Genomic DNA, 22,477 nt, shown 5'->3' with positions numbered 1-22,477 from the left:
GAACAGTGGCTTTACAGACGGGAACGTGCATACCTCTAAATCTTTTTTTCCAATTCACACTTAAGATACAGAGTGCAAAATGCAGACCTGAGATGTCATTCTACACAAATTTTATCACAGACCCAGTTGTACAATAGGCTTAAATAGATAAGGTGGCTTGCTTCAAGCATTTATCCAAATGCAGCAAAATATGCAACATTTTATTTCTATTTTACCACACTTTGCAGAAGTATAACTTTGGTCTGTTACTATTTTATGCAACTTGATTAGTTTAGGTAAAGAAAAAAATAGACCAGATTATTAAATAGACCAATTATGAACACAGCTCACAGCAAGAAGCACTTCGTCTTAAAAAAAAATCACAGAATACCATGTTTTGTTACTTTTATTGATCAACAAAGAACTCTTGCACATTACCATTTTGAAAGTAAAATCAGGAAGTAAAAAAAATTACAAACCGCAAACTTACAGTTAACTTACAAATAAAGCTGGCCTAAATTGGAAAGGAGTGCAGAGATTCTTGGCACTCATGGCAATACTCGGGCATTATCGTGACAGGTAATGCCTTTCAAAGTTTCACATCCTGATCGAATGGCTTCACATTCCGTTTCTTGTAATGAAGTTCTTGGGGAATGTCAGGATGAGGCAAACCTGGAGCTTCGGTTCCTGAAGTCAGGGGTAGGTTCTGCTTTCTCTCAGGTCCCCGGACGTAGCTTCAAAGTTGTTATATTTGCTTCCAATCAGAACCCAAAAATATTCCTGACAACAGCTAACTATTCTTCAAACACAGGCTCATATTCATTTAATACTGGTGTACAGATCTGATCACGTTTAAATTAAGTTCTTTAAGAGCTATGATTTACATTCTCAAAATCACAAACAAAATGAGAAACAAATTCTTTTGCACTGTTGATTTTACAGATGCCTTTTTCTCCTCTAAGAACTGATGAAGCATTAAATAACTGCCGACTTCATTCGGGTGCATCAGAAAGCTTAATCAGGGAATTTCTTACCCATTTTTTTCTGGGATTATAGTAAAAAAGAGAAATCTAAATGGTCTACTTAAGTGTTCCACTTCCCACAAGAATGTGAGTAAAGATCTGAGCATTATCCAAACTCAGGATTGTCTTCACAGCCTTTACATTTTAAACAGCAGATTGAGGTTCAAATCAGAATTCAACAACTCCACAATGGCAAATTCCAAACTGGGAGACCAGAATTAAACCTAAACACTTTTGAGGTGAAGGGAATTTCTGACTGAACGCACAAAAAAGCTGTTTTCAAGCCTTCGTCAAGGCAGCTGGGCCTTGCCCAGAGTTATCTTCTTCCTGCCTGCCTTCAATGGTCAACGAATGCTGATGAGCTTGGTTGGGCATTGAACCTGCAACCTCCCAAAGACACAAGCCACCAGCGGTGCTACAGTTTGTAGGATTGTAAAAGTCCCGTTTCTTCATTTATTATTAATCCCTAGCATTTTCTAATTATAGCTAAAATGGTTTGTAAAACAAAATGTCAAAACCTGGCAGATGGTAGTAGGATAACTGTTTTTTTTTTTTACACATTTTCAATAAAGGAGCTTTCTGTAAAAGCCACTTCTTTCTATGGATAAAACTACTGGGTATTTTTAGATGTGCCAGTCAGGGACCGATAGCGACACTAAAGTGGAGACAGCACACAAACAAGACTGATAAATCCTGTGATGCAGCCTTAGTTTCAGTTTTCATCTTTATGCTTATTTTCATTAAAACTTGGTAAAGCCACGCACCTGCTCTTTGAAAACGTCTCATTTCTGTCAACAGAATCGGTTTTCACTGACCAGCTTTTGTATCAAGGTTGTTGCCGTGTGGCGTCGGTTGACACCTTCAGCTGAAGGGCAGGAGGGTTATAAAAGAAAACATGAACCACACCTCATCAGAGCCGGAGCCGGAGACGAAGCGGGGCAGAGATCGAGTTCACGGCTCCTGGATCGTCAGGAGACGGATTCTTTCGTGGTACTGGTTCAGTTTCGCACTGCTGATCTTGGCCTTGAGATCCAGCGGCTTCTCGAAGAAGTTGAAGAGCGACTGCTCTGTGAGCAGGGAAGCCAGGATCTGCTCGAACGTCACACCCCACCCCCCCTCCGCCTGCGCCTGGGCGGTCTTCTCACTGTCCACGCGGACGGGGCCTTCCGAGGGCCCCTCGGGCGTCTGCGCGCTGCCCGCGGCCTCTTGCTCCTCCGCCACGTTCTCCGAGGTGCTGCTCCTCTGGCCAGCCTCTCCTATCTGCAGCACCAGGCTTGTCACCGTGGCGATGGCTTGGAACAGCTCGTTCTCATTGGGCTCTCCCTGGAACATGCTGTACAAGGTCTTACAGAACTGAATGAACTCCCTCTGGAAAAAAAACACACACACACACGCGTGAAACCGTGGCGTTACGCCGGAGGTGACACAGCCACGATATTACGATTGCAGTTTGTCAATCACCCTGAGTCGGACGACGAGTGCACGGACATTCCTTAAGGTGGTCATTTGCAAACTCCTAACCATTACCTGATTTTTTACATCGCAGTGAGATTTTTTTAAAAGCAGAGAAATTAACCCAGAAGTATTCATGTACAGCATAAAAAAAATCGTTTTGCTCTGACAGCTGGAATTATCTAAAAAAAAGTGTAATTTAACAGATGAATCTGCAGGAATATCCTGCGCTCTGGACCACGGCGTTCTGCTGTTGGTCTAATTTGAAGATTGTCGCACCTGGTTCATCATTGGCAGGGGTTTCTCGGTCACCTTTTCCTTTTCTTTGGCGAGATCCTTAAGCATCTGCTTCAGCTGCGCTTGATAGTCCTTCATTTCCCCTTTGAGTACAGCACATGCAAGCACAAAGCGTCATCGTTGTCACGGTCAATAACATAATCAAAGGGGAAAACAAAACTGGCGAATTTACATTTTAGATCTACTGCACAAAGCCACCTCCAGTTCATTTTCTCTTCAAAGGGTAAAGTGCCTACTGCATCGTTTCTGTTTAAAGATCTCTGTGGCTCTACTTCCTACTTCATTGGCCAGAGCTAAGGAAGACACTACTGTGACTGCATTATTCATGCAAAGTTTAACATTTGGCATCTGCAACATTGCCGGGATTCTTCCTCTGGATTCTGAGTCAGGTGTAAAGTCCCGAGTTTACTCACAGCGACAGGAAGCAGGAGAAATGCGACACTTACCATTAGGAAGTTCAACGTACAAGGGCCTTGTGGTAGACAACAATGGGGTCTTCAGTGGAGAGGGTTCGTCTTCATTCTCAGTGAGAGCTGCACCAAATGGACAAACAACAGTCAATGTTAAAATATGATGCAATTATAAGAATAGGCTCATTTAAAAAGAGGACAATGCAAATGAAGCTCCCAATCCCGAAAAAGACCCCATAATAAACCACCACTGAAATGTCGGCAACAAAACCTCTAAACCTTCTTAATTTCCAGAGCAGTATAAAATTCAGGTCAATAACCGAACCCAGGAACTGGACGTGTTTGAGGATGTTACTTGAGTCTTTTGGGCCTGTGAGATGTGGCCTAAGCTGCTTGGCGGAGGGACAGCCCCCTGGCCACAGGACGGGCTGAGGAGTGACCAGGGGGCAGCTGCACAGGGGGAAATGGGCTGGAGGAGGGACAGCCCCCTGGCCACAGGACGGGCTGAGGAGTGACCAGGGGGCAGCTGCACAGGGTGAGATGGGCTGGAGGAGGGACAGCCCCCTGGCCACAGGACGGGCTGAGGAGTGACCAGGGGGCAGCTGCACAGGGGGAGATGGGCTGGAGGAGGGACAGCCCCCTGGCCACAGGACGGGCTGAGGAGTGACCAGGGGGCAGCTGCACAGGGGGAGATGGGCAATGCAAAAATGGGATTTATCGCTTTCAGGAAATGACACCAGGAATAATTACAAATTAAGACAGCTGGGGTGACAGTAACTAGGTTGTCATCATCCCTCCCAAACGTTCATTAAAGAACTCCAGTTATTAGTGCTGGTATGCAAGAATGTCACACCATTTTCCCCTACTAGCCACTGTCCAAATACCCCCGTTACACCATTTGCATAATGGACTGTTTTAACTGTCCAGACCGTTTCAGAGAGAAGAGGGGACTCGTGCTTCAAAGCGTTCTCCACAAGAAGTGTGGTCTTACCAGGAGGGATGTGCAGTCGGTACAACAGCCGGATTTTTTCATTCAGTTCCTCACAGTAGACCGTATCTGTCAGAGACACCAAAAGTATTTTTGCAATTTGACATGTTGACAGGACTTAATTCTGCAAATGAAGTAGATGTTTTTATTATCTTTCAACCTATCTCCCTTTTTCAGAGGTTAAAATATTTTTATCATTTACATGAATGTAACAGATTATAGAGACAGCTCTTGGTTTTGTTCCGTTTTCCTGTGAAATATCGATGTTCCAAGCTCCGGGCTTCATTTTAAAACGGCTTATTACGGATTTAAATGTAATGATAAACAGAAACTAATAGTTGCATGGAGAGAAAAAAAAGAAAATTTACTAAATCTGAAAACTTTATTTCAAATTTCACTCTGTCAGTGCTTGGTTGAATTGGGCTCATACTGTTTTTCAGACTGTACCAGAACAAAGAAGATTTTCAAGTACAACATTCTCTCTATATCCACATCAAGCTCTGTTAGTAGACTGCTTGACCTGCACTGCAGCACCAGTAATTCACAAAGATTACGCACAACCGAAAAAAAAATTAAACAAGCTTCCATGTGTTTGTTCCACTCGTATGAAACGAGCTGCCCAGCTGGTGATTGAGGCTTCTTTTCGACCGGATGAGACCTGGCAGCAGTTAACTGCGAACTGCCCAGCGTGCCACGCCTGCAGCCCGCTGTCTCACCCAGCCAGCCGGCGAACTGCCCGAAGTTGATGAGCGTGTCCCCGTCGCCGTCCAGCAGAGCGAAGGTGCGGTGGGCCACGGTGTCGGTGTGCAGCCCGCACAGCCAGGGTGAGAGCAGCTGGTACAGGCTCTTGAACTGCGGCCGGTCCACCCGGTACTGCTCGATGTACTGCCGGCTGGGGTCGTGGCGCTGCAGGCCCGGCCCCTGCCCCCCCCAGTAGCAGCTGATGAAGTGCTGCGCCTTGAACACAAACACGAGAGGCAGCGTGGGCACTCCAGTCATTCTGTACAGCCTTCACTCCTCTGACCCTGGTCTGTCCCCCAAGCCCGCCAACACTCTAGGGGTGACAGGGCCTTCTCCTGCTCTGACCCACAGCTCTGGAACTCTCTCCCCAAGGGTATCAGAAAGTCACCATACCTGAGCACGTCTGTATCTGCCCCTTTGCTTTCTTACTGTATTCCAAACCCTTACCATTACGATGTCATTCTGCTGTCTTCTCTTTTTTTTTTACTGTTAAGCACCTTGATAAGCCACTTTTAAAGGGGTTATATAAAATAAAATGTATTATTATTATTTATTATTATCACCTAAAGGCACTTGCAGCCACTGGAAAACAAAATTGTATTTCCTCTGAAAATATGCCGCACTGTCACGGGGAAAAACAAACAGCCTGACCTGAAATTCAAATTCAGAGTCTGTGTCAGCATTTTAACTATGTGTCACCTGTTATGATGACTGAGACATTTTTCTAATCCAGAACCACTGCACGTTTACAGAAGACAACGAGTTTAAAAATGTCAAGACACTATCCTCAGATGAGAAACAGGCCAAGAACTGTTCTAGGAAATCTTTTTGTAGAAAATGCCCGGTTTTGATGGACAAAAGCACCTTCTAATTCTGTTATAAACTGAATAATTGTTCTTACCTTAAACAGGTCGTACACATCTCCCAACTCCTCTGCTGAGAGCGAAACACGCTGTGTCACAACTCTGAGCTGTCAAGTAGACAAAAAGCATCACTCATTACCTCATAGTCATTTTTAATGATTTAAAATTGACGGACATGTGACGCATCAATATCTGTTACCTACCCACCCATTTTCTAACTGCTTCATTCAATTCAAGGTCGCCGAAGGGAGCCGAAGCCTACCCCAGGAAAGCCGTATGTGTTATTTACTCTTTAAATAGTGAGCACATACAGTACGTGTGTTGATTGTCGAGTAGTAGTGTTTCGTGGGAGGAACTACTGAACTCATATGTTGAGATTTCATAACAACAAATATGCTTGGTGTCTGGCATTTGAGTTGCATTAAGATCGCCAAAGTAAGACGGCAAGTAACTGAGGATCATCGTCAGTAAGCGGCTGCTGGTGCTTTCTGAATGAGGCTGAGGAATTGGCGTCACAGTGCGGGATTGCTCGGTGGTCGGCGGGGGGCTGTCTGGCGTGCCCAGCCCGGCTCCCTCACCACGTTCTCCTTGGTGGTGTCCTCGTGGGCCTGCAGCACCTGCACCCTGTGTCTGCGGCGCAGCTGCTCGATCTGCCTCACGGTCAGGTCCCCGAATTTCTACAGCCGCGGGGGAAACACAGGCCACACCAAAACGCGGTTAGGCATCGCACGAGGGAGGTTTTTCTTTTCAAGTGGAAAAAAAAAAGCTGTGGTCTCGGGAGCAGAGAGTGAGCCTCCCTGTAGTAAGAGCTGACAGTGCTGACCTCGTGGGAGTCGCGCACCAGGTCGACGATCTGCGTGTCTTCAATGGAGTCTCTGTCGGATCCTTCACAGGAGGCCTGGTTCCTCACCGAAGGCCAGGGACTTTCTTCATTCCTGACATGATCTAGAAAACTGGAAGGAGGGAGAGGCTGAAGCTCAGCACTGCTTTTATTTGCCGAACTATATATACATTGTTCTATACGGTTTCACGTCTATATACAGTATACAGAATTAGCATTGTTTGCATTTTTAATGCCTCTCGGGGAAAGAAAAAAAAAAGACCCAGCAGGATAGCCCTTAAACACTGTTAGGTCATGTTGTTTTCAGTCAGTTGAAAATTCAAAATATTGTTAATCGCTTTGACATTATTAGTCATGTGCTTTTCTAATACACATATAAAACATAGAGGAATAATGGATTTCAGAGAATCCAGAAACAAATGAAGATTGCGTGAAATACATACTCTACTTTTTTATTGCAATTAGTACTTGACACTGGTATGCATAACAAAACAACTAAAACTTTCTCTGAGTGCTTAAGGGGCATGCACTTTCCACGGCGGAAGGCCATTTATTTCTTTGCATCTCCCACGGTTTTCTCAGGAACAACCTCACGTTCTGCTTCAGACTGGTTCCAGCTCCTGACCATCTCCCCACTCCACCGGCGGGAGAGAAACGCACAGAGTCCCAGCCCTCATCTGCACACAGGCGCGGACAAATCGCTCCAGTAGCAATTCCCCCCAGGAGGCAGAAGCTGTGGAGGTCTCACAAGGCTTGACGTGGAGACGCCGTACCTGGTCAGAATCATCAAAACCTGCCCGTCGTCGGTGCTGTTGCAGAGAGATGCAGCTGTGGCGTCCAGCACCGCCAGTCCCAGCTGGAAGACGGCTTTAATGCCATCAAAGAAGAAGCAGTCCACCACATTGACCGCGCTCTCAAAGGGCATGATGCTGAGGAAGAGGGTGAGGAACCAGGAGAGGGAGATGGAGGAGAGTGGGGCCAGGTCAGGGATGTGCTCAGCTAGCGCCGGGAGACGCTCCCTGATCAACTCCTCAAACACAGACTGGTCTACCTGGGCTCCTGCAAGCACAGGGCACATGGGGGAGGGGTAAGAGTGGGCTGGCAGGAGTGCGGACTGAGCTACACCACGAGCACCCTGTACTGTATGGGCTCACACACACACGGACACACACGAGTGAGTACACTCTGCAAGGAAGGCACACATTATTCACCCATAAAAACGTACACGGCATTATTTTCATAAGACTGGACAGAAAAGAAGATAATGGTGTTATACAGAAAGCCATGCTGCACACGGGGGTTAAACAGGCAGCTTGGAGCAGGTTAAGGTCTTCAGCACTGAGTCGCCGTCTTTTCTTAAACGGTAAAAATGAGAGAACGCCTTACATCAAGGTTAGCAGCACTGCTTTCTTTTTATCGAAAAGAAAAAACACGGGGGAGTATTTAGAGCAACGGATTTACCACCAGGATAAGGTCAATCCGAAGCTGTAAGGCATTTACAAGTTACTTCTCGGAACGCAAGACTGTGATGTACTGGTTCATTGTCCAGGACATTCCTGAGGCTCTCCGGCCAAGAGCAGGCGCCGCTGACAGAGGGCTGTGCGGCCTCGCTAGCCGCAGCCCGGCCACACGTCGGATGCAGAGCAGCGCTCTTCTGGCCAGAGGGAGGCCCGCTCTCCTGTCGCACGCTGTCGGGCCCCAACAGGGCGGCGGTGGGAACATACCGATGACTCTGTGGTTGAAGTAATCTGGCAGCATCCTCTCACACACGGCCACCAGCAGCCAGAAGGCCTCCTCCTCTTTGGAGTAGAGCAGCAGCACGGAGGCTAGGATATTCATGGACTGCAGGAGGCACAGGAACACAAGGGGTTAAACCTGAACAGCTGGAAACTGATAAAAACCCAGACTACCTCCACAGCGACACACGTGACATCAGACATCCCCGGGCAAAATGAGTGAACGCCAGACAGCCATAAAAGTTGAAAATAATGCAGAAACTCCAACCACCTTTGATAAGGTAGCAACCTTACGAGAACCTTCGAGGCTGTTGGGTGTTTTTTTTTTTTAAAGATGTGCATTTCATGATGCTACGTGAACATGCATGTATCCTGCTTTTAAAAGCACATTACAGGAGTGACGAACCAGTTGCTAGTGTTTTTATGGAAGTGTCGGGAATCTGTGTCCTGAGATTATTTAAGGATTGAACATCCTGAAAGGTTTGGCTGTTTGTGTGAATCTCCATTAAAGCAAAAAGCATTATTTGGTACATTCTGAGCTGTTTGTTTTACTATAATTTTCTTTAATAAAGCTGGAACTTGAGAGTGTAGCCTTGTGTACTTCACTCATTATTTATAGCTCTGGAGTACAAACAGAAAGGTGGAGTATATTTAATAAAAACTGTCCTTTTATGTGGACACATGCCTCCAGCATCACATTATTCATGCACTGATATTTCTTTATACATCATATCAGTCAGGCATACATTTTTGTCAGAAGCAAAGCAATTCAATTACAATCCTTCTCTTGCCTGGAGAGAAATTTACCCATAACTCCAGCACTTAAAGAAGGGAATTCCACAACGCTGAGAAAAGAACTATTACAACTGTCTCACGGCTTAGACAATGTTTTCTTTCTGAGATGAAGTAAGGAAGTTCCCTTCACTTTAAAAGCACAGCTTCCCGGAAGGAAGTTACTTCCTGAGCATCAGCGAAGCCCCGACTCCTTTAACCTCTTTGGAAAAAGATGAATAAGACACGAGAGGAAGAGGAATGCAGAGCGCAGAAGTGTTCGGCCAGTGTCCTGGGTGCGTGGTGCCTGGAGAAGTCTGCTCTTTGCTTTGATCTGTATGGCCAGATACGATGTGTTGTGGAGGGCGACAGCGCTCCTGTCCCTCCGTGGTAGGGAAACTCGATAAAACCGGGCAGTGGTTTCAAAAAAGGGAGGAATTCTTGGTGGTACGGAGGGGGTGTCGGCGGGAGGCGGACAGTGCTGTCCACTGGTCCCAGGTCCCTGGCGCAGGAGGGGAGCTCCCACCGTACCTGACAGTAACCGATCTTCGGGTTCCTGTGGGCGTAGGCGGTGAGCACTCTCCGCAAGGCGGCGATGCCGGTGTCGTTCTGGAAAGCTGGGTGCTCTGGCAGGGAGCGGTGCAGGTCCCTCTCGATCTCCTCCGTCACCAGGCTGCACCGGCCCATGGACTCTTCCACCAGGGCTGCGTAGTAGCCAGGGTGGGAGGCGAGATCAGAGGCAGCATCTGAGGGAATTCCAGAGGCGTTAACTTCCCGACGCCACAGGAACCGGAAACATTTCAGCCAGCTTTCAAAGCACTCTGAACTGGATTCACGGTTATATTGTGGTTTTGTAGGATTACAGGATGCATTGCGTGCCGCACAGTGCAATCATAAGAGTAGTATGAGATTATCTGTAAAAATTTTAGAAGGATTTGAGTTTGGAACCGTCAAGTACACAAAAAGCCTCTGGGTTTAGTCCTTCAAGCTTAAGTCCATGTTGAAGTCATGGTGTGCAAACTCCAAAAAGGTAAGACCCGTGAAGACATTGGTTCACAAAATACTCACAGTAGTGCAGTGAAACTAATCATCAGGGTTAAAAATACACAAAACAGATTCAAACAACAAACGTGTTTCGGTTCAAAACGCTGCCATGTTGGCCAATCCCCAAAAACATTAACAGAATGGGAATATTTCCTTAATTACATCCAATAAAGACAGTCAGAGGGGGGACTGCTAAGCTCTCCGCACGAAGCTGAGCAGTTTAGGAGAGAAAAGGTCTGAGGCGAACAGCAGCTGTTAGGAGGATGGACTCCAACACCTAAGAGCACATCGCTCACACATCTACGAAGGCGTGTTCTCATGAGGAAAGGAAGTAACGCATAATGCACCTGAAAACGTCAGCCAGAGCTCCCCCCGCATCGATTCTGGGATCCCCATGGCAACCAGCTTCTGGATCTTCTCCGTCCGGAACATGTAGACGCCCCTACCATATTCTGAGAAGTGGTCCTGCCACAGTCTCTCCTTCGCCTGCTCCATCGTCTAGAGTACAGCAGGAAACAGCCTTTACAATACTGCCAACGCCGGGCTAGCAATCAGGGCTGACACCCCTTCAGGGATTTCAAGCAAGAAAGGTTCTCTCAGAGTCGTAGGCCTATACTGGGAGATGGCTTGAGAGGATCAGTATCATCACATTAAAAACATTAGGCTCGTCTGAATCATGTTAACCGTGGTTCCAATTTATTATTCATGTTACGAAAAGGGACTCTTTTAGCTTAAATTGAAGCCCTGAACCAGGCCTCTATTGTCTACGCCTCTACTGTGACACCTGAAGAAGGCTCCAGGGCTGAAACGTTGCGTTTTCTTTCTTCTCGTTTCAGCATGGAATAAACCTATTATTTGTTCCTCTACTGCCTATACTTACAAAGTTATTACAAATTGTTAAAGGGGTGACCATTCCAAGCACAAAGTGCCCCTGGAGGTCAGTGACACATGGGAGTACTAAAAGCAGCAACTCTTACATGAGGCTCGGATGTAAGCTGCTTGCTGTTTCACAGTTACCTTGCCTGATGTGTGCTCAGCCAAAACGGGAAGAGGAATGTACCATCTGTCACTCGGTCATTAGCTACACCCTTAAATGCCTCCGCAAACAACCACATTACCTAAACATGCAGATGAAATCTTTATATGCCCAATTTTAAAAGCAATTATTCAAGCACTTTGCACTCACAGATGTGCTGTTTGAAGGCTCAGGCAGTTTGTGATGGAAAGCCGACATTAAGGCTTCTGTGCTCAACAGAGGTTTGCTCTGTTTTTTGGACGGCTCAGCGTTTTCGCAGTCTGAATACATTTTATCGTAGCAGAATGTGTAGTAAAGCGCAGGAGTGATCTGGAAAAAAAACAAAAGCAATTTTTTTTCCCCACTTACAGGTGCAGCCATAAACATTGAGCCCTCATATTAAGAATGGGTACCTCATTTTCCTCTGCTGAAAAGTGACAGTGTTTAATTGTCTAATTGTGTTTAATAAAGTCTCAATTCAAGTAGAAAGTCACATTCAGAAATTGACTAGTTTGTCTCATATCATGGTCATACGTCTTTAAAACTCACTAAATTCAGTTTAATTTTAACCCTGTGTTTTCTCAGGATGAAAGAACCTGAGACAGGAGTGAGTCAGTCTCCTGTATAGATGGAACAGTTACCGTCCTGTCGCCTGCATCTCACCCGACCTTGGAAGTTAAGAGTCAGGCTGGTCAAAGCTATGTCTGGTCAGTGCTAGGATGGGAGATCACTAATTAAAACTGGTCAGGACTGCAAATGCTATAGATGGACTAGAAGGTAGTACTCTTCCCTCTGTTCCGGAATTTCCGAAAAATAGTATGGCAATGGATGACACCCTGCTGTGTGAAGTATCATCATTCAAATCAGATGTTAAACCAAGGACCTGACTATGCCAAAGATCCCAAAGCACTGATAATTAAATGAGGGTTGTTAACTCTTAGCATCTTGGCTAAATTAAGCTCCTTAACTCAACTAGGTAAGCGATTTCTCGCTTCTCTGCCTGATCTGCTGTGCCCAGGTGGGCTCTGCTCTTCGGGAGGGATGAAAATGCGCAGTATAAATACACAGAACCATGAATCAATTACCCTCTTAAAGAGATGATGGAGATAAATTGAAGGAACCCCAGTTCCTATAGAATAGTGTTTAAGGCCTACAATTATCCTGTTTAATTATTCTTTTTGCACCAGGGGAAACCGCACACGCAGAAACAGACACCACATTTCGCTTTGCGTTCTTAAAAGCCCGTGCTTCACCTGGGTCTTCCTGCGGTTCTCTTTGTTGCGGAACACGGCTTGTCTCCACTGAACACTCCTCAGCCGTTTCGTCATGCTCTCCACCAGCTCGTCTCGCTCCCTGACCTCGATGAACTGGAACGCTTTCTTGCTCCTGATGCTGATGATGATGGGGTTGGGCAGGAGGCTGGTGCTTTCCGCCTTCTCTATAGTGACCACCTGAATGAACAGGCAAAAGGCAGGCTTTGCACACAGTACGACATTATGGCCCGTTTTCAAAAGACTTTACACAGTGCAATCTACACTGATGATTTCCCATACCAGCGAAGGACTCTCACCTTACTATTAAAATTTCACCCTCACTTGCACCTTCATATGTGTAATACATTAAATCTTTTAATATCGTAAGAAAATGAACCCACATATTCTGAAATCTCAGAGAAACTTGTGGCTTAGAGGCACGTGATTGCACTGTGAAGAAGTGCAATTCTAACTGGGAAGTTCATGAAGTAAAATTCCAGCTAAAAAAAAAAAACGCACCTAAAAAACTCCATAATTTTGCCAACAAAGAGGCCGTAGTTTGTGTGAAATTGTGGAACTTATTCAACTCCGAGACAGTGGAGCTTGTCCAACAAGCTGTACATTGTAAGCACTCCATTTTCCAGAGCCTTGCCTCTCAAATTTCTGAAGTCTTTCAATAAGCACTGACATTCAATCTGCTACAGCTTCACAACAAAGAACACAGCATGGGAACAGTGCCGAAATCTGCACCATTGCTCTTCAGCTCTCTACCTAGGGCGTTACCAAGAAACTGTTGTTTCACAGAAAAAGAAGAGGGAGAATTAATGAAGGTTAAAAAAGCCTGAGGTGTTCCCAGGTGCCTCCTGCCTCAGAACACAGCTTCGAGCACCAGATCAAGGAAATCACTGCGCGCTCTGTGTCAAACTGAGGGCGGTTGGGATAGATGAAAGTACCTGGTGATTCCAAATTCGCATGAAAAAAGGCCTGCCGTGCTATGAAACACTTATTCACAAATTGCTCAAGCAGAAGTTACCAGCCCTTGTCCTGAAAAGGCTTAATCAAGCAGGTCATATTAACTACCCTGTAGCAGCTCATAAACACAAGGAACAAATGTGTTTTGGATCAATTTGCTTATAATTCACCAAGTGTACTATGAATATTTTAAGGCGGGCAGCACAGTAGCCCAGTGGTTAGAACTGCTGCCTCGCAGCGCTGGGGCCAGCTGTTCAATTCCTGGGGTGCCGTCTGCATGGAGTTTGGATTTCCTCCCCCTGTTTGGGTTTCCCCCAGGGCTCCGGTTTCCTCCCACAGTCCAAAAACATGCTCGTAGGTTAACTGGCTTCTGGGGAAACCGGCCCTGCTGCGAGTGTGTGCGTGTCTGTGTCCGAGCGCGTGTGCTTTGTGACGGACTGGCGTCCTGTCTGGGGTGTTTCCTGCCCCAGACTCCGGCTCCGGCTTCTCCAGGACCCCCAGCTGGACGAAGAAAACGGATGGAAGGACGGACCGAAGGCGGCCGGTGAAACCCGCCGGCTGGGTACCTCCGCGAGGGGGATGAGCAAGGTGCAGCTGCCCTCCTCTCGGCCGGAGAAGCAGACGTAGCTGTCGGAGGCGTGCAGCGTGCCGGCGGTGTGGCCGCGGCTGTAGGGCGTCCAGACGGAGCACTCCGCCGCCTCGTGCAGCCTCTCCCGCCGCGGCAGCCGGAACAGCGCCAGGAAGTACTCCTTCTGGGCGTGCTCCTCCAGGACCCTGCTCCAACACACGCACGGGGACAGCCGTTCTTAAACACGGGCTGGTTTCACGCGAAAAGAGCACAGCTGTCAAGACTCCCTGTGAACTGATGCCAAGACATCCTTCAGGTCTCGAACACTGTTAATGAACAGATTCAGTTCACTTTCCTGGCTATACCGGATTCAATTATACCAGTTCAGTTTCTTGGTTTCTTTAGATTTTTCTAGCCGCTGCACATCTCCAGGGATTTTCTCTCAAGGAGATTACGGACTCGCTTGTTTTGTCTGGAACAGGTTGGGCCCCCTGTGATCCCTGCGGGTTGTGCTCATTCGTACAGGGGCCCCAGTCCCGGGAAGCTCGTCTCTACGCTGCGCGAGGCGTGCGGGCTGACCTCTTGGTGATGTGAGCAGGCTGCTGCAGGGCCTGGTCCAGCTCAAAGACCTCGTTGTCCAGCAGCCTGCGCAGGGTGATGTCAGCCAGCTGCACCATCATCTGGAAGGCCTCCTCGAGATTCAGGAACATGGAGAAGTCTCTCTGGCGGCTCCTTGTCGTCACCCGGACAGTGTCCGTCATGAAACTGCTAGTGGTTCTCTCTAGTCTAGTCACGTCTGCCCAGGGGATGACCATCTTCACTGCATCGGGGGAGAACACAGATGAATGCATGCATTATATAGTGAAAAAACAAAAATAACCACATATCTTGGGAGCAAGGCCTGCTGCCTCACAGCGCTTGGGCACAGGGCTCAGTTCTGGACAAGAGTGCCTTCTCTGTATAGTTTGCATGTTCTGTTCATGTGGGTTTTATGCCAGGTGCTACAGTTTCTACCTCTCGGAGGCATCCTGGCCAGTTTAGCCGGGGAGTCTTAATTGTCCTTGTGCCTATGTCCCGGAGCCTCTAAACTGTGTGACCTGCAATGGGATGCAGTCCTGACATGCTGGAGCCTGACCCACATCAGGAATAAAGAGCTTTCGGACAACGGATGGATGAACTACCACATCTCTCTGTCAACTATTATTTCAGTATCTTCGAAAGGATATTTGTCAGCTCCTCTCAGCTCGCACTGCTTCAACAAAAGCGGCATGATGATTTCGAGCGGAATGTCAACCGGAAGAAATCGTCTGCGGTTGAGGCCCGGCAGCATCACAACATTTGCCAAGCCAGTTTTCCGCGAGCTGGTGGTGGAGAGCGCACCTTCCTTGCCCAGCAGGAAGGAGTAGAAGGCCAGATGGTTGATGCTGAGGTACAGCCAGCCCTGGCGGGGGACCCGCCCCTTCCAGCAGCAGCAGGAGTAGCAGTGGACCAGCTTCTCGGAGCTCGGCAGGCCGAAGCGCATCTCGAACTTCAGCGAGGCCTCGCGGAACCGCTCCGGGTCTTCCTCCTGGACGGCCTGCCTGCTCCTCACCTCCTCGGCGATCAGGCCCTGGGGGAGAGGGGCAGGGACTCAGGACGGGAGGATGTGCCTGTCAGTCTGTGCTGCAGTTAAAGCCCGTGATGGGCGCAGTGCCTGCAGCGCAGTTATAATCTACTCGATACGAGAAAAGCAGAAGAAGAGGAAAGATCTATCACTGTCCATAATGAACGTTTTGGCACTCCCTTCACAGACAGAGGGTTTTTTTTCTGAACGCACACCTATAAAAAACACCCTGAGCCTAAGTATATTCTGTGGTAAACCTAGAAAATCTTCCTTTCACTCAGTTCCAGCCGCTGCAGTTTCCTATAATGAAAAATTAATAGTACAACATCACTCTAAATTGCTCCAAGTCCATTAATGGTGTACTCTTGTTCTTGTTCCTGTGGGTGAACAGCTTTTTGAAAAACAAAAAGTGATTTTTGTTTTGTTTTTATGACTGTTTGGTCTGTACCAGACAAAGATAAAGATCATTGAACAGCCGTTTGAAAGGAATGCCTCCAGACATTAACCTGAATTTCTATGATTTGATTACAGGTAGTAAAAACATCAGAAATGCGTGTTTATGCATTCCTTTTCTTGATAGCATCACACTTCGCTGAAATAATACAGGAGGGGACCCACTTCGCCCACATTTAAAGGCAACACCTGCCTGGGGTATTCCTGGCAGCCATTATGCACCACTACACAGCCAGTCAGGTGGAGAAGTGAATCATGGTTTCACCCACTGAATGACGGGAGACCTTCAGTAATGCCATGGGGATTTTAAAGACCAAGTAGCCAGGACCTTGGGATAGCATCTCATCTGAAGGATGACAGCTTCTTGGTCACCATGCTGGGGCACTGGTTCGAAAATTCAGACCCAGAAGGTAGAGCGCCGCCTACTGCTCCACCAACACCACAGCCCGAGCCCACAAACACTCAACAAACACTCAACAAACACTTCAGCTCAGAAACCTATCAAATAACCAGCTCACTGCGTCCAACAGATTCCAAAAGACGTGCTATGCAAAGTTTCACTGAAAGAAAGGTTTAAAACTGTGAAAAGCGGCACGCGTGCTGAAGGCACAAAACCAAACAATTGTGCTTTTTAATCACGCTATACTTCGTACGGCTGATGGCTCTTCAGTGGAACTGCCCAGCCTCGCGAACGATTCGCGGCATCAGCTGGCAGCTCCCTGGCTAAACCCAAGCCCTGCCGTCCTGCCCGTTCTGGACCCTCCCAAGGACAAGGCTGGCCCACGACCCTTCCTGGCAGAGCGTGCCCTTCTCCTACCTTCACTTTGCCCTTGACGAAACTGGCAACATCCTCCTTGTTCTCAAAGACAGACAGGCTGTGCGAGAGGTTCAGAACCAGCCACTCCCAGTGACGGTTCACCTCCTCTGCTGTGGCCCCTTTCAACACAAGAAACGGGTCAGAAACGTCAGGGGGGCGTCCGTCGGTACAGCAATCTGACAAAAACTTTAACAGGAGCGATTTGACATTTCTATAGAAATATACATCTAAAAATATCTTAGAAGATATAGAAGAGCAGGTAAAGGTTCATTCCGCGCTGAAAGGTAAAGAAAAGAAGCAACGTTTCGGCTCTGGAGGCTTCTTCGGCAGAGAGGGAGAGAGGGAAAGCGACAAAGAAATAAGATGAAGGAGAAAAGAAGGACAGAGCGGAAGATGTAGGTCTTAGACAATGACTGCTGTCAACGTTCTGCCAACGTCTTGGATGCGATCCTAAATAAATGAGTATTCGGCGGCTTCTGCATATTTAAGGTCCAGAAGTTTCCGGGGCACGATGAACTTTACTCTCACGGTTTCCAAAACGGACTCGCGAGAAAACCGAGGTTCACATCTCTCGAGAGGCTTGGCGGTGGAGCCGGAAACAGGGGATGAGCTTACCGCTGGCGATGGCCCAGCTGACCTGTGAGCCGGGGAGCTGCAGCAGGATGCGGAAGGGGGCGACGCGGGCGTTGGAGTCCAGCACCGTGTCCAGCGCCCCCACTAGCATGCCTGGGAGAGAGAGGGAGGACAGAGGAGTGAAACACTAGGACTCCGCGGCACAGTGACCGTCCAGCCGCACAGCGGGACAAGAACCTTAGTCTACGAACACGCAACAAACAAACAACCACCCGCCATAAAAAAGCAACCGATATCCTTCACCCACTCTGCACTACCACGGGAATGTATTTCTGTTGTTCTTGTGGCTTGCTCATCCACGACGCACACGACTCAAGCAAAACACATTTTCCTCCAAAAATGCAGTACTAACGGCTTGCTCTCACTCAGTACGTGTTTGGCACTTCTTTGACAGCTGCCAATACAACAGCTGGAGCCAAGGGCTAAGGCATTCTCTTATTCGCTGCTGGCTGGGTTACGCTAGCAGAAACAGTGAAGTGAGTCACACTGCTTTCACTGCAGCTCCTCGCACCGTCTGGTCTCCCTCTGCTCCGACAGAGGGCCACAGGGAGGGTTTGTACAAACTGGGAAATGAAATCAACAGCAGACGCTGGGAAACAATGAAGCTGTTTCACATCTTTACAGTAGTTCCTTTCAGCAGTAATTAGGAATTAGTGTCATGTGTTCAGTGCTATATTTACTCCAACTGCGATTGGGTTCATAGGTCACCTTTTATTCTTCAACCACGGATGGGTGGCTTCATAGGTCAATTCTTAAAGCACAGTCTCTCGGTCTATCAAAGCCAGCCACAAGATAAGCCTTATCAGTGGGTCAGGGGTGTTTGTTTTGTCCTTAAAATATCTGACATTGGGTATAAAATATATCTCATTTTGTAAGATATATTTTTCTTTTTTTTCCCCAAGGAAGCTCTAAAAATAGCATTGCATTGCTTGATGGAATACACCGAGTTTTTATTTCTTTTGTGACAGTTAACAAATTATGTCCTTCTTGGAATACACACAGTTCTAATTATGACAATGTTAGAAAAATGACATACTGAGAGGCATTAAAATTCCAACAAATAAGTACTGGAACCAATAACATTTGTTGCCTTTAATTCCTCTCAGTAAAAACAAAGGCAGTCTGTATACACAAGATGGTAAACATCTATGTCTAGCTCAGCCTACCAGGAGAAATGAGAATGACAAAATGCTAAAGGGAGTTTAGACTTCTAGTTTTCATATGACCTGCTGCTCAGGACAGTATGTTTTATGTACTGCAGTTTACATGCAAATTAAAAAGATTAGGGTACTGTTGTACATTCAGAGACATAACTTAAAATACACCTACAAAAATCAGTATTATAGATTAAAAAAATGCATTTTCCCCATCTTCTTTCCATATATATACTGCTTTATCTGAAATGCAAATAAATCATTCTCTGGATCTTTGCTAACTCAATGGCTGCACTGATAGCATTGGCGTTGAAAAGAATACTGTACCATAAATACGTTACTAATAAGACATTTCCTGAAATCACATGGCTTGTGTGCTTTATTTTGGTTATCTCAAAAAACACACGCGGTTACTAAAATAACTATAACACTAGGTATGTGATCATTGACCTCAAGGGTGCTGTGTTTTCACTGCGTGCCCATGCATGATTTTAATCTCACCCGCTCACACCAAGCTGATGTGAAACCAGGCCGTGCCTGGGTTTAGAACTCAGTGGTGAAGGAAGAGGAAGAAGTACAGGGTTATTCATATAGAAAGAGAAGCGCACAGCAGTTTCCAAACCCCCCTAACCTCCCGGGCCTAGACGTGTGCTGTCTTCTGCAATCGCCCTGCTCTGAGAAGTAAAACACAAGAAACATGCGTATCGTACCGAGAGAGTAATCGGATATTTCAGCTGGTAGAGAAAAAACAGATGCAAGACAGCCCTTCACCAACTGCCAGCCTGCCCTCGAGCCTCCTCACCCTGCCTGCTCCAGGCCCTTCTTCTGAAGGAGCACACCCCGACAGGGGCGTGAGGGAGATGGAGGTCTAGACAACTGCCCCACGACTGGAGGGAACTCGCTTTCGTAAGGCTGCCCAAGCCCTTGAACCCTGAAGCACGCCTATGAAAAACTCCAAAACGCTGCTTGAGATGAAAGGTCAGGTGCATCAGTACATCATCACACGTCCCCCCCCCGCTACAAGCCACATGTGCCTTGTGATTAACATGTAGGTGTAAAGCAGATTGAGACTAGCAGACAGACCCCGCTCAGTCCAGCTGCTTTTTTACTTTCCAAGAGGGATGGACTTCAAGAGACCAGCTGGACTGAGCGAGATCTGTCTGCTAGTCTCAATCTGCTTTACACCTACATGTTAATCACAAGGCTCTTCTCAACATGCTCCTCTGCTTATCAGCCTGATGTGGTCTTTTGAATGTGGTCTTTTGAACACATGTAAGGCATGAAGGTCTCGGCTACCCACTGCTATTTTTACTGTTTGCTTTTGTCGTTTTTGCATGTACCTTTTACAGACTGTGCTACAGTTTCCTTTCCATTCAGAATGAACTCACTGCTGTCATGGAAAGTTAATTTTTCTTACCTTACATTTTGACCATGTAATCAAATCAAAACCTAGACATCCTTGCGCTCAGTCAGTCTATAAGTTCTCCAGAGCTTTGAGATTCTTGCAATTGCATGGAGAAAAACTCTAATAACATCAAGCAATATTTCCACAATTACACCAGTGGAATTTGTAAACTGTTGTTTAGGAAGACAGCTATCAAAATTCAGTACATTTCACCTTCTTACCAGACACGATTTAAGCAAGATAAAAACAAACAGCATTTTCTGAGTACAGGCAGTATATTTTCACTTTTGTCGACGAAATCTAGCTGTAATCCTTTTTGACAGACTTCATCTAACAGCAAGAGGCTTCTCAAGGAGTTAATATAAACTGTACACTTGAGCAATGTATTTTTTTTACCGACTGCCAGTTCAGATTCTGCTTTTTCACATTGGATTTGAAACTTCTGACAATTGCTTCATCCTAAAAAATTTCTAAACAAATTTCACAATATTGCACTAACGCTGTATTTAAAAGCTGCGATCATAAACGTGCTGCTCTTGCACACAAAATAGAGTTGAGCTTCCTGATATATGCTTTGTGTAACAAATGACTCTCTTTACAATAATAATAATTATAATTATTATTATTATTTACAATAACTAAAACTACATAAAGCCAACAATAACTATGTGGATTTATACTGTCCTTATTCAGGCTTATCTTGAACGTTACAGTCCGCTATCACCATTGCAGTTGTTTTATTTAAAAAAAAAAATTGTAAGAACATTAATACGTGTCTATCTATAGAGGAAAAACTTGACAATCCAAATTGAAGCCTGTTCGTTTATAGCTGTAGAAGAACTCATTACAAGCAGCGGCAAAGACATCGCAGGTCTTCACCTGGCGATACAAACATTAAAATACCATAATTTTATCCCTAACTTTTTTTGCTGATTAAATCTACTACGCGTGTTTCAACTCTGGGTGTACTTCCCTGCGCAATTTCAAAACGGGAGTTCATTACCAGCAAATACCAAAAAACTGGCACCTTTTCACACAATTTAAAAAAATACATCTTCTAACGCACTGCAATGTAGTCTATATATAAAGGAGATGTCTAACTCAATAGCTATACTAACGTAGTCTAACCAATATACATACAGCACAGCATCTACATGCAAACATGAGATTTCTTCATTTCTATTGATTATTCTTTAGACGTGTGTTGCGGGTGGGGGGTGGGACAGGGTCTTGAACTCTATTCTCATGACCACCTCGGGCGCTCCTGCCGATACGCATTTCAAACTGAAGAGACTCCCCCCCCCCCCAGTCGGTCAGCTCTACCCCCGTCCTTAAAGCACACGGGCGCTTCTCCTCTACCTGTTAATTTGCCCCCGCCATCTCCGTGCCCCCTCCTGCGCTGCAGGAGGAAATACGTGTTGGACTTCTGTGTCACCCACAGCTTCAGAGCGTTTTTCAGCAGAACTTCCTCGGGATTCAGCCACATTCTCCAGCAGCAGCAGCAGCAGCAGCAGCAACGAAGACGACGACGGCAACCATACAAAAAGGAGCAACAGAGTTTTAAAAGGGCGCTGCTGTCCGATCCGATGCTACAGACGAGAAGGGCTCGCCGTGCCGCCCATGCCCGACCCCCTGCGCCCCGCCGTGCACGGAGCGGACCAGCTCTGCGCTGCCCTGCATGTAAACACACGCGTCTGATTTCCGCGTTGGCCCCACCTATCCCACAATTCCGGCGAGCACGGAGGAAGTCGGATCCCGGAGCCTCCGCGCGGTTGGCGGCGGTCTCGGGGAATGCGGGTCCGGGATTTTCCGACGACGGAGGGGGGGGGAAGCGAGAAACGACAGTAGCCTTTTGTTTCTCCAGTAGCGCCGGGAGACGAAAAGCGGCGAGGAGGCTGTTTGCTCCCCGATAAGTCCTTTATCAGTCCATCCAGATGTTAACTGTACCCCCCCCCAGCAAGGGGCGATTACACTTAGCATCAGGAGACAACAGATTCGCAAATGCACGATGACGAAGAAAACGTGTACTGTACCTAGATGTGTGTGGAGCGGCCGCACCGACGCGACGCGAGTCAGTTCTTCATGCTGATGGAAATTCATCAGCAGCAGGAGTGTGTGGGGGGGGGGGGTCAGTGGTATGTGGACACCTTTGGAGTCAGTGCAAGTTGTACATCTGTGTGACACCAGCTTCACACTGGTGGGATTCTGCCCCTTCTCCTCTGGCACAGCCTGGGCTCCGATCTGTTCGCTGGTGTCTGAGCCCCACATGTCACAAGTCATCCAGTCTGGCTGAAGAAGGGCGAAAAATGTCACGACAGAGGGGTGGTGACTCAAGCAGCACGAGGTCGTGCTTTGCCCTGCTGGGCTGTCCTCACATCAGAATGAGCCCCCAGGAAGGGCAGCAGGTGCAGCACCACATCCACTGTATTCCAGGAATGGGCTTCGCCGCTGGCCAGTCCA

General features: G+C 47.0%; 1 protein-coding gene across 1 annotated transcript; it reads right to left on the bottom strand.

The window, feature by feature from the left end:
- Positions 1-367: 367 nt before the first annotated feature.
- tbc1d8 (TBC1 domain family member 8) lies at positions 368-21,715 on the bottom strand. Its single transcript, XM_088913037.1, has 20 exons — positions 21,377-21,715; positions 17,441-17,551; positions 16,826-16,944; positions 15,333-15,561; positions 14,532-14,772; positions 13,951-14,158; positions 12,413-12,610; positions 11,331-11,489; positions 10,492-10,642; positions 9,632-9,846; positions 8,318-8,435; positions 7,367-7,652; positions 6,576-6,705; positions 6,331-6,429; positions 5,791-5,859; positions 4,865-5,105; positions 4,152-4,217; positions 3,197-3,283; positions 2,733-2,833; positions 368-2,369 (listed from the first exon to the last, which is right to left on the bottom strand). The coding sequence occupies exons 1-20, from the start codon at positions 21,501-21,503 to the stop codon at positions 1,953-1,955; spliced, it is 3,372 nt and encodes a 1,123-aa protein (XP_088769163.1). The 5' UTR covers positions 21,504-21,715; the 3' UTR covers positions 368-1,952.
- Positions 21,716-22,477: the final 762 nt, after the last annotated feature.

The sequence above is a fragment of the Atractosteus spatula genome, chromosome 4 (assembly GCF_055471065.1).
Source record: "Atractosteus spatula isolate fAtrSpa1 chromosome 4, fAtrSpa1.hap1, whole genome shotgun sequence".
NCBI lineage: Eukaryota > Metazoa > Chordata > Actinopteri > Semionotiformes > Lepisosteidae > Atractosteus > Atractosteus spatula.
This window is presented reverse-complemented; position numbering and strand designations above follow the sequence as displayed.